The 12,297-nt window shown below is 47.7% G+C and overlaps 1 protein-coding gene across 4 annotated transcripts in view; it reads right to left on the bottom strand.

The window, feature by feature from the left end:
* The window catches only part of LOC101687332 (schwannomin-interacting protein 1), a 152,104-nt gene that overhangs the window by 116,404 nt on the left and 23,403 nt on the right, over nt 1-12,297 (bottom strand). Inside the window, exons 1-2 of one of the 4 annotated variants that reach the window (XM_004755649.3) lie at nt 9,395-9,559; nt 8,099-8,803 (exon numbers count right to left, since the gene is read on the bottom strand). In XM_004755649.3, coding sequence (XP_004755706.1) covers nt 8,099-8,785 — 687 coding nt within the window. In that variant the 5' untranslated portion in view covers nt 8,786-8,803; nt 9,395-9,559. The other 3 variants (XM_045088564.1, XM_004755648.3, XM_013057775.2) reach the window with 3 other exon arrangements.

Here is a 12,297-nt window from a genome sequence, read left to right as displayed (position 1 = left end):
AAATATAAAATATTTGGGTGGAGATTCAAGGGTATCAGTAGAATGTACAGATACAAGTGGCAATTAGGAAATCTGATACACAAAACTGGACAGAAGAAAACGGGTTAATTCTTTTGCTTCCAGTAAACTTCGCTGTAACTTCACATCAGTTACAGGCAACTCAAAAATATTTTACAAGTACTTTCAAAAAACCACCAACCTGGAGCAGAACATACACTGGCTGAGTTCATTCCTCTCACCTGAGTATTTCCTGGCCTAAACCATTATCTTTTAAATTATATAAACTTTCTAGAGAAAATACCACCAAAGTAGGGAAAACTGGGAATAACATAAAACAACACCCACATTGAAAAATAGGTTAGGTGGGGACAATGAGACGAATTTGTGTAGTATGGAAACAGAGAAAGTATGTGTAGTAGGGAAAGAGAGAAAGTATGTGCAGTAGGGGAAACAGAGAAAGGCAAGTGATAAAGACTGGTGATAGAACATGCTTGACATAATGATTTAAGAAATATATAAGGAAAATAACATCACAAAGGTGAAGGGGTAGCCAAAAACATAACAAAGTAAAGAAACAAACCAAGAGCATCTGAAACAATGGGGCTCTTACAGATTTGATGAGGCTTGTCTAAGTGAAACAGAATGGTTATTACGAGTGTCCTGGACCTGACAAGAGTTAGTGATGGCTCAGTTCTCCGCATTTAAATGGGAAACTAAGAAACATCATATGGGGAACATAAAACCCAAACACATCTCCCTTTCAGGATATCTACTTTTCCATTCCTTGTCATCACCCACGTTCCGATGAAGCCATCCTAATGGAGGCTATCTCATGGGCTACTACTGAACTCCACAAATACTTTTCTTTCTAGTTTTTTCTTGGTTTTGTTAGTTCCCCCTTTGAGAGGCTTACAATCAACTATTCACTTTAAGCTCCTACTTGTACTTGTGGGTGAGTGGCACAGAGATCTTCTCTCCCCTGTCCTTCTGAACCCAGGCTCCACCTCACGGCCTGAGAGTCAATGGAAGGACTCTGTCTGTGGAAGGGTCCCATGGAAGGGTGAGCATGAGAAAATACCCTCACTTCTCACTTCTCCCCTCTCCGCCTCCAGAACTCAGCTGGCTCCTTGCAAAGTTCTCAAGAGCCGGTCATCCTCTGGCCCCACAAGAGGAAAGAACTGTGTGGCCCAGTGGTGGAAAGGAGGCTGGGTGAACAGGAAAAGGAGCAATGATGGAACATATCGTCAACCCAGGGAGAGCACTGATCCGTTGGTAGAAATACACACAGTGATGAGCCAAAGTCTGCATGGAAGAAAGTAATTTTATAATTGTCTGGAAGTGCTGGTTTAACAAAATAAAAAGAGAAACAAACAATAAAATTAAAACTTCTGCTCTAGTGCTAAAACATAGAATCTACTTCCAGACTCAGACAGGCCTGGGCTGAGGATGTTGAGGGAAGTTGAATTAAGATGTTTAATCTCCACAGACCTACTTCTGCCTTTGAAAATGGTGAGGGTTTGATGAAATGACCTCTCAGATCCTTTCTATCTTTAAAATCCTATTACTTTTCTATTTAAAAAGTTCAGTTTCATAATTGGCACTTAAATTTCTACAGAAGTTGTATGCAAAATAATCTCCTGGTCACTGACAGTATAAAGCCTCATCTGTCCCACCTAACAGCGGTTAAGAAAAGCATTTGCAAAAGCCCTTTTCGTTGAAATACTTGGGACTGAATTTCAGGATGAACCATGGGATGGTAGCTTAAATACAAACACACAGCCCCAGAACCTGCAACCTAATTTTTTTTTAACCCAATCATATATTTCTTTAAAGTCTTGAGTACACACTAATGGACAGAGAAATCTTTGCAGCTCTTAAACAAATATCAACATACATTAGAAAAACAGGCAATGATGGCATTAAACATTTCAAGGTAAAAGGTTGAAGCAGAGAGTACATTTAGTCCTGGTAGTTTCTGGTTATGATTAAAACACACACACACACACACACACACACACACACGCACAGATTTAACAACGTCCTGTAGCGCTCTCTACCAGGAAGAAGTGATAGTTTTGCGCCACACAGACCATTTTCACTGCTGTGCCCCAGAGTGTCAAAGCACGTGACTTATTAAACTTACAAATTTTACAATATTTTGTAGGAGTAATAAAGACCTCTTAATTCAGTCTATAAAAATGGGAATTCATATAATTTAAACATAGCCCACATAACTACAGAAACGAGCTACTCAGCCATTTAAGCTACTTCAGTGGAATCGTTGACAGGGAAGGAAGACCTGGGCTGGAAGGCTTACAGAATAACACACTGAAAACAACCTGTAATTACTACCATTCCAGGAAGAAATGTAGGCAATTTAAAGTTTGCTACTAGTTAATAGTACAAACAAATAAAAAGACAAATTATTTTCAAGTACTTAGGAAGAAACTTCATCAGGAGAATTTGCTTTCCATTAACACATCAATTAAAATTATTCTTATCTTCTCATTACAAGAGGAAATGCACCTGTCACAGGCACTAAAAATAATGCAACCATAATCAAAATGTGTTCCGTCTACAACTTGAACTCTTCTCTAATTTAAAAATGGGTATTTTTGAACAATGGGTATAATGACTCCGGTTGGGTGTAAGATGTGATCCTGGTACTCTCACTGTTTTGAGAGGGAAGCAATCACCCCAGGCACCTGAAGAGAGATGTTTACAAGTCCCCAAAGACACAGATGGAACAGAGCAACCAGTGGGAAAGGAAGTCACGGTTACAGTGTGTACATGAATAATCATGTTGACAGAAGCATAAAAGGGTGCAGTTTCTTTGGAAAACAGGCAACCCCTAAAGCTGCTGAAACATGATTCAGCCCTTCCACTCCTAGGTATTTACCCAAGAGAAATGAAAGAATATGTTCCTACAAATAAATGAATATTCACAGCACCTTCATTAGCAATAGAAACTAGAAACAACTTAAATGTCCATCAACTGGGAAATAGGGTATCTCCATAAAATGAAACACTACCTAGCAAAAGAAAGTAGTGAGCTGTTGCTCTAGACAATAACACAGCTGAATCATAAAATAATGACATGCTGAATGAAAGAAGCTGGACAAAAACTGAGTACATATTATATGATTCTACTTACATTCATTTTAGAAAAAACAAGCTAACCTCTATAGTAAAAGAAATAAGACCAGTGGTTGCCAAGGGGCAAGATGGGGAGGTTGCAATGGGGCACGTGAATACTTTTTGGGGTGAGAGATATGTTCACAATCTTAATTGTGAGGACAGTTTCACAAGCATACATATATGTCAAAACCGATCAGATCACACACTTCAAATCTGTGCAGTGGACTGTCAAATCTACCTCAACAGTTAGTTGTTGTTGTTTTCAAGAATTGAAAGTGGGGAAAGTGGGAGAAAAAAGAGTGTGAGTTTCCAGGGACAGATGAGACTCAGCTTGGAGGACCACAGACCCTGAGGAGAGAAAACCTCACAGTCCTTGAGTAGGTAGAAGAGGGATCTGGAGACAAAGACCCAGGGGAAGCAGACAAAAAGAAAGGGGACTGCCTGGGTCTGTGCTGAGAAGAGGAAAACCGCGTATCCCCAGGATTGCCTAAGCCAGCTTACTAGTCACAGTAGGCAGGGAAATGAGAATTTAGGGTGAATATGGATATGAGGGAGCAGGTCTCCCTTAAACTTGCCACCGCTAGTTCTCAATCTGACATCAAAAGCATAAATCACCAGTGTCTTTCTTTACTCCTTAACTGTGCGTGACCCCTGATGCTGATGCAGGTCCCCTGGAAGAACTGTGAGAAATAGGGGGAAACCAGAGGAGCAGGGGCTGGCCAGCTGAAGGGGGCGCTTCTGCGAGTCGTTCTGGTTGTTGCACTGAACAGTTCACCCTCCCCATGACTGTGTGTCAGGCATTTGTGCCAAGCAGGAGGGAGATACTGGGGATAAGGCAGTGGAAAAAAAGAAAACCTTGCTGCCTTCCAGGCTCTGACATCAAGGCGGGGAGGGGTTGCTCTGTCAAGGAAGAGGTTGGGGCACCTGAGGTCAGACGAGTTTGTCTAACGGGATAGCAGGATGGAATTTCACCTGTGTTTCCTTCAGGCTTTCCTCTGACACCTCAGAGCTCTGACCGCAAAGTTCCTGGCACCATCCAAGCCCATCCTCCTCGGCTGACACTAAGGGAGAGAATAGCTGCTTAAACCCTTCCACAAAAAAAGGTCAGTCCTAGGATTTAAATGCTACCTAAATGTTGTAGGTTTTTAAATTTGTCTCTAAATTCTCCCTAGATTAGGAATGGCTGATGATCAACATAATCTTGAGATCTCATCTTTCCTTTGGAGGTCTTGCTGCAGCCATCAGCCTATTAAAACAAACCCAAACTAAAGCAGGCCTGTGAGGAGACTCTGAAATAACGGGATTTTGATTATTTCCTAATTTACTTAGGTCCTTAATAATTACCAAGGAAGCATAAGACAGGATTTGTCAAACCTATGGAGGTGGGAGCTTCTTTTTTTCCCTTTTACTTCAAATTGTTTTTAGCCTTAAAATAAGGGAGGAAAAAAAAAACAAACAAACTTAGTCTGGTGTAAGAAGAAAGCTTTCCCTAGGTTACTTAGTGGGCCCTTAAGCAAATCACTTCGCTTCAATGGGCCTCAATTTTCTCAGCTGTTTTTGGCTTAAGTCTGGGGCCTGTGAGCCTAATAAACCATTCATTCATTCATTCATTCGTTGAGAACCTACTGCATCCCAGGCACTAGATTTTTTTTTTTTTTTAAAGATTTTTATTTATTTATTTGAGAGGGAGACAGTGAGAGAGAGCATGAGCGAGGAGAAGGTCAGAGGGAGAAGCAGACTCCCTATGGAGCTGGGAGCCCGATGCGGGACTCGATCCCAGGACCTCGGGATCATGACCTGAGCCGAAGGCAGTCGTCCAACCAACTGAGCCACCCAGGCGTCCCTCCCAGGCACTAGATTACAGCAATTAAAAGAGAGGCAAGACCTGTACACTACAACTCAATTCCAGAGAAACCAAAAATGAACGGGAACCAAACAAGATAATGTCAGGCAGTGATAAGCACTAAGAAAATACACCACAGTGCCTTACTTTACTTTGGGGATGGTGTTCAGGGCTGTGAGAGCTGAGTAGTCTGGAATGATGGAAAGGAACCAGCCACTTGATTCCCAATAGAGGCAATCCTACTGAGGGTTTTCCATGGGGCGGGAAAAGCTTATTTGGTTCTCTTCATAGGTAAAGGAGAATATACCTGTCTTTTTCATTTTATACCTTTCCTCCCAGTAGTCTGCATTAATTCACTTATATACACTTTCTATTTTCACTTTTTAAAAAGATTATGTATTTATTTGACAGAGAGAGAAGGAGAGAGAGGGAGCACAAAATAGAAAGCAGCAGAGGGAGAGGAAGGAGCTCCCGGTGAGGAGGGAGGCAGTGTGGGACTCAGTTCCAGGACCCCAGGACCATGACCTGAGTCTGAGCCAAAGGCAGACTCTTAACTGACTGAGGCACTCAGGTGCTCCATGTACATAACTTTTTTTTTTTTCAAGATTTTATTGATTTATTTGACAGACAGAGATCACATGTAGGCAGAGAGGCAGGGGAGGGGAGGAAGCAGGTTCCCTGCTGAGCAGAGAGCCCGATGTGGGGCTTGATCCCAGGACCCTAAGATCATGACCCGAGCTGAAGGCAGAGGCTTTAAACCACTGAGCCACCCAGGTGCCCCTGTACATAACTTCTTAAAGAGAAGCAGAAGTATTTGATTTGAACAACTTCTTCTAAATAGGATTTCTCTTCTGCAGGATTCCTTTGTTATTCTCAAGTTTCTGTCCTCATAGTTATAAATTCTCCCACTTATTCCCGGGCAGGAGTAAACAGGATTTAAATCAGTGTTTTTCAGATTTTATGATAACAACCTACAGTAAAATAAGTGTTAGATCATGACCCAGTGTATAAAACCAAAAGTTTTTAAAACAAAGCTTACAACAACTATCTGCAATGGACAGTAGTATATTCTATTCTATTTCATTTTTTTAAATGCTAAGATGATTTCATCAATAACTTACAGTATGAAAAACACTATTCTAAATCAATAGTGGCTAGTAATTTTGTTATTAACAAACCCAAAAATGGTAAAATTGATTAAACAGCCTCAAAGTCTCTCCTCTCCCCCTTCTTTCTGTACATACTTGCTTTAAAAGAAATGGGTTCCAAATTTCTCTGTATAACTTGTGGAGGAAATGCCCAGAGGGGACATTTTCAGGGGGACTGGCGTGGAGGGAGGGGAGCCAAAATGTGTAAATTGTAACTTGGGTTTCAAAGATTGCTCAAGAAGGAAAGATTCATAGTCTTCAGAACAAGGAGGCTGTGTGTTGGGGGAAGTAATTTACTAAATTTTAAGTTCCTAGAGGGGAGTCAGTCTTTCTTCATTATAACTCAAGTCTTACATGGACAGATAATGTAACTGCAGCACAGAGAATCAGACCTTGCATTTAGCATGTAACACACAGGTGCTCAGTAACATTTTGTTTAATAACTTTTAAATAATGGAGCTCACTGTCATCATCAAATCCTAACTTCGCATGTGCACCAATTATTATGTTCTCCTGGAATGTAAAAATGCCATGCAATAGTAAATGAAATGTGTTTATCTTCAAGTCATTGTTTAAGTCCAGGGAGCTTAATCAGGCATTTTTCTCAAGCACTAAGTGGGAAACGGATGTTTTCCATTGCAAGGCATAAGAGAGCGGATTGGCTGTAATGGAAAGATTCCACATCTGCTAGTGGCCATGGTAAACAGCTGGGATTAGAATGAGTGTGTTAATTTAATAGGTAGTTTCTCAAGGGACACTAACCAGAGGGCTCTGTCAGCCAAGAGCTCTGTCTGATGGAAACCGTGCCAATTTCTCTGGGAATTGCGGTTACTGTCCTTACCCCTGAAGTCAGAAGTGCATGCACCCAATTTCTAGTAGCCCCAGGGCTCTGGAACCGAAAAATTACACCTGCAAGCAAGCGTTCTCCCACACTGCTGCAGGGCCGCCACACACAGAAAGCAGGCAGTGAAGCTGTGTGCCCTTCAGCCCCATTTAGGGACATCATTAACGATTTCAAATTACAACTGTTGCTTTAACTCACAACAGTGATAAAGAGCGAAGCTGCATTCATGATGTTTTTCTTTTAAGTCATTTATTTGCTCTCCTCTCAGGAGCAAGGAAGATGTTGAGACAAGTGCAAACCTGCCCGAGCTGCTGCTTATAGATGCAGCCCTCTTTCTCTCCCTCTCTCTGTTCCACTTCAGCACCCCTCCCTCTCTGGATTTCCTGAACTGAGCCAGTTGCCTCCGGTAAGGAACTGCTAGTGGCTCCTTTTCAAAACGAGAGGGATTCAGCAGAGAGGCTGAGGCGACAGAGGCAACAACCACTCCCTCACCCCAGCAGGTCAATTCACCCCATTCCCCAGGTCAGCAAGAGGTTGGGTTTCTGAAAGGAACGAAGTCTTAGAGGAGGGCGGTCACCCATTCAAATTCAGGAGCATCCGCTCAAACGCGAGATGTGCCAAATCCTGCTGCCATACCGGAGGGGTGGGCAGGCGAATGTGAGCGTGTGCTAGGGGACAGCCTATATATAGGCGAGACATCAGTGGTAACGAAGGGAGACCCGCCACGGCCGACAAAGCCACAACTATTACGACTTGAAATATCACCCGCAGGGCACCGGCTTCGGTGCCAAGCTCTCCCCGGATTTATTTTCAGGCAAGTGACTCACAACCTCGTCTCCATAAGTAATTCCATTAAAATGAGTCGCCGGTTCCACTAACCCGACTTTCCGCTGCCCTCTGGCTGCCCCTCCCTCCTCTCCGCCCATCAGGCAAACCCAGACAGCTCCCAGACTGAGCAACCGTACCCCAGGGGAGCAGAAGGCAGGCTCTTAGGCCCGGCCCCCACCCTCAGGGAAGGATGAATGGGGCCGGAGGCGGGTGGCAGCGCCAGGAGGGCGCGTGCGGGCAGTGCGCGGGGTGTGTACGCGTGTGTGCGCGCGTGGGCACGCACCCGGGCCAACTTACGGAGGTGGAGTTGGTCCTCGCTTGGCCCTGGTTCCGCACCTCCTGCTCCCGGAACTGCAGTCCAGCCAGATGCTTCTCTAGTGCCTCCCAGTCCATAGGGGGCACCGGGGGCTCCTCCGGGACGCACGTCCCGCAGTCGGTGGGCTGAAGGCAGAGAACCCCAGCTGCCGGGCCCCGGCCGCCGCGTCGACTCCGCGCGGGCTGGGGCTTCTGGACCGCCCGGCGGGGGCCCCGGGAACCGCTGGGCCGGCCGGCCACCACCACCACGTTGCCATTGTGCCTGAGGTCCTGGGGGTCGTGCGGGTGGAGGTTGCCATTGGGCATGGGAGGCGGCATGACAGTGGTGGCGCCCTTGCCCCCGCCGCCGCCGCCGCCGCGGGTCCTGGCGCTCAAGTCCCCCGGCTCCCGGGCCGGACAGCGGTCATCCCGATACCCCCGCTCGTCGCGCTCGTCTTCCTCTTCCTCCTCCTCCCCGTCCTCCTCCGGCGCCCACTCATCAATCACCTTCTTCTGGTAGACCGGGAAGGGCTCCTCATAGTCTTCCAGGGCAGACACCAAGTCCAGGCTGCCCCCCGGCGAAGACGAGGATTTGCACTCGGAGCAAGGGGTCACTTTGGTGGAGTTGGACTGCGAACTGGCGCGGCTGCTGCTGCTGCTGCTGCTGCCGGCGTCACTGCCTAGATCCATCCCATCCTCTCGGTAATCCTGGGGAGGGGGGAAGGAGGCAGAGAGTGAGCTGCCTGGCCGAGCCTGCTCCGGTCGCCCGCCGCCCGCCGCGATCACCCCTGCCCAGTGCCCCGCGCCCGCCTGGCCGGAGGTGCGCCCCCCACGGAGGCCTGGGAATCGGAGCCGGCACCAGCCTGAGGCTTCCCTTAGCCCCCCCCCCCCCACAGCATACTTCCTCCCAGGAACTAACCCTCAAATTAGCAAAGGGGGTGCCCAGCCATCAGCAAGGACACTTTCCGTAAGAAGGGCCCCGGGGCGCGCATGGACTTTGTTGTAACCATTTTGCGCCGGGCGCGCCCCGGCACCCCGCCCCAAGGATTCTCGGAGAACCAGACACTTTCCCAGAGAATTATAATTCCCTGGGGGCGGGACCGAGAAGAGGGTGGGCAGCCACTGAATTCGCACCTCGATCGGGGCGCCGAGACCACCCCCCACCCGGCCCCGCCTCGCCCCGCCCCCGCCGGCGACGGGGAGCCGGGCTCTGCTCGCTAGCTGAGCTTTACTTTCTAAGGAACCGCAGGCGGCTCGGAGGTCTCACTCCCGCCTCCGCGCCTCCCTGACCGGCCCCACCTCGGCCCGCCGGAAGCCTCGGGCGCTCTCAGCCAGCGCTAGCGAGGGTGGCTCTCGAGGCCCCCAAAGGTGTGCGGGGCCGGGGCGCGGCGGCAGTAGCTGCCTGCGCCGCCGCCGCCCGCGGGGAGGGAGGACGCGCCCTCCCGGCGGCGGAGCCGGTCCCGCCACCGAGCATGCCCAGAGGCTGCCGGGCGCGGCGTAGTCCGCTCTCCCGGTTTTCGCGGCAGCAGGCTGGGGCGGGAGGCCTGGCGGGGATAGGGTTGGAAAGGTCGGTAAAAGGCCGAGGGAAGGGGGCACGCAACGTTGGGGATGCAGACGCAGCCAATTAACAGGGGCGGCACGCTGGGGAGGGTGGCGGATTTTAACCTCCAGACGCACTAATATTTTCAGGGCGCGTCTCAAGCCTTCTTTTCCGGGCTCGTTATCCAGCCCAAGCCTCCCGGTACCCCAGAGCGCGGGCGCGGCGCATCCTAGCCCACGCGGAAGTCCCCGAGTGATCCGATGAAGGACTCCCCCCACCCCCAACACACACGCACACAGACACTAGCCCATATGGGAGCCCGAAGTGACGTGTGCTCAGTGGTCATGCACCATCATTTCCCTTCCACCTTCCTCGGCCACTTCCTCTCCTCCACCGCCCAGCTCCGGTCGCCCTGCTGGCTCCCCTTCCAAGTTCAGGCTGTGGGCGGAACCTGTTGCTTTAGCTCCGGCTTCCTAACCCCTCCCGGCCGCACTCTGAGGTTGACCTCAGAGAGGTGTGTGTATGGGGAATGGAGGGGTTAAGTGTAAAATGGGATTGATACCTCGAATTTTAGAGGAGAATCTGTTCTAAAGGTTCACGCGAACCTCTCAAGTCCCCGTTGGCCACCTCCAATCAAGGAGACATTAAAGGAGGGAAGAGGTGGATATTTGGAGACTTGCTCCTGGCTTGTGCACTGGCTCTATGCCCTCAAATTTTTCTGGAAACCGAGTCAAAGAAACATATGCTGGCTTTTTCAGAATATACACTGGTTCCCTAAGTTTGGCAGCTCATCTAATTAGGAACAAGTTTCCATGCAGTGAATACTTGAAAAGCATGTATGTATGGGTCATAGAACACTTTTTCAGGATTAAGAATTTTCTGTGAACCAACCGGTTCTGACTTGTAAGAACTGGGGAAATAAGAAATGCCCTCTTCTCTGTTGCTATGAAAAACAGCACTTAAGAACTTAAGGGTTCTCACAGGCACAAAACTGTGAGGTGACAGATGTGTTAACTAGTTGGGGGGGGGGTCCTTTCACACTCTATGCTTGTAGCAAATAACCATGGAACGCACTTTAAATATTTACAATTTTATATGTCAATTATACCTCAATAAAGCTGATCATTTTCAAAAAAGAAAAAAAACCCCAACACTTAATTTTACAGCAGATTGGGGAGAACCAGTTTCCCTGGACTTCCAGATTTGGGCTGATATTATTATTCCCAGGGAATTCAAACCTGGACCAGGCCATTACCCTGGCATAGTACCCTCCAGATGGAGGAACAGGGGAATGCTTGGAATTCTTTAGTAGGGAGTGGCTGCCACCCTGACATTTCTTCTAGGTCCTAATTGGGACTTGGTGCAGAGACCCTTTGTTTAAGTGACTTCAGTGAAATGTAACTCTTTCCTGTCCTAGGTAGGCCTGAGCCAGGAAAGATAAACTAATCTTTTAACTTGTCTGGCAACAGCAATCTTATGAGTACAGGAAAGGGGGCCTCTGGTCTGGCCCCTTTACAGCTCTTCTGTAAAACAGGACTGATTATAATTCAAAGTGTCTTTTATGGTAACATCTGTAAACAGCCTGCCTTGTGCTCCAAATATGGGTTGATTTTGAGGTTGCTATGAAGGTCAGCTGGCTGCCCCCCTGTGGGATGGAGGTGACCCTGAGGGTGTTCAGAGATGTGGGTAGGAAACCTCGTGTGCTGGAACTAGATAGCTGCTTTTCAAATCTCCATGTGATTTGGCAAGGTTTAGGTAAGAAGAGCTCCCTGCTCTGTGGCAGGACACAGGTAGACAGGTAAGTATGGATCATCTGGGGTGATGAAAAAGAGTTGTGGGCTCAGTCCCAATTTTTAAACATTAGGACCTCCTCAGCTACCCACCCAGACCCCCTCTTGGGCTCCAATTCATCGCCCCCACCCCCTGCTGCCCAGATGGTCTGTGTTCAGGGGAATGCAAAATAAGGCCTTAGAAAAACATTTGGCACAAACCCACTGCCAAAAATGTGTGGCATTTCAAAGCCAAGTAGAAACCTCTTTGAATTATCTGTCCTTTTAAATTATTTTCTGACCAGATATTCTGGATCAGATGGGAAAGTACCAGGTTTCCTTTTTTTCTTTTCTCTTCATGCAAGGTGCCTGGCTAGCCCAGTTTCCATTCTCTTTCCAGTTTTCCATCTCCTGCCAAGAACTGTCCCATTTTGGAACAGGAAGCCCTGCCAATTCCTAGGCTGGTGACAGTCTACAGATATGTCCAGCAAGATGGAGAGATGATTTGGAAAGTGATTGAAAGGTCCTGTCGTCCAGTTTATAGGAACGTTTCCTCAAGTTAGAAGCTTGGGCCTTATAGATTTAGCTTTGTCCCCTGCAATCTTAGTACATCAGACATCAGAGATGTGAGTCAAGTGCGTATCACGCAGACCAGCACCTTCTGCTGTCCCCCTCGAATACCCACTGCTCCCAGATTCTAGACCACTCTGTCCTGAAATTACTGAACGGTCTTCCCACTATCTGTGCCCGTTGTCTGTAGGCAAGCATAATGTCTTTCTGAAATGCAAATCTAAGCAGGTCTCTCCTGGCTTTCTCAAAAACCCCCTTAGCTCCTCATGGCTCTTAAAGAAACTGCTTCCTGCACACCTCCCCCACCTTATTTTGGCAAATTT

Source organism: Mustela putorius, unplaced genomic scaffold (genome assembly GCF_011764305.1).
Source record: "Mustela putorius furo isolate JIRA1106 unplaced genomic scaffold, ASM1176430v1.1 tig00003834_pilon_pilon_pilon, whole genome shotgun sequence".
NCBI lineage: Eukaryota > Metazoa > Chordata > Mammalia > Carnivora > Mustelidae > Mustela > Mustela putorius.
The sequence above is the reverse complement of the archived record's forward strand: the minus strand, read 5'-3'. Positions and strand labels throughout refer to the sequence as shown.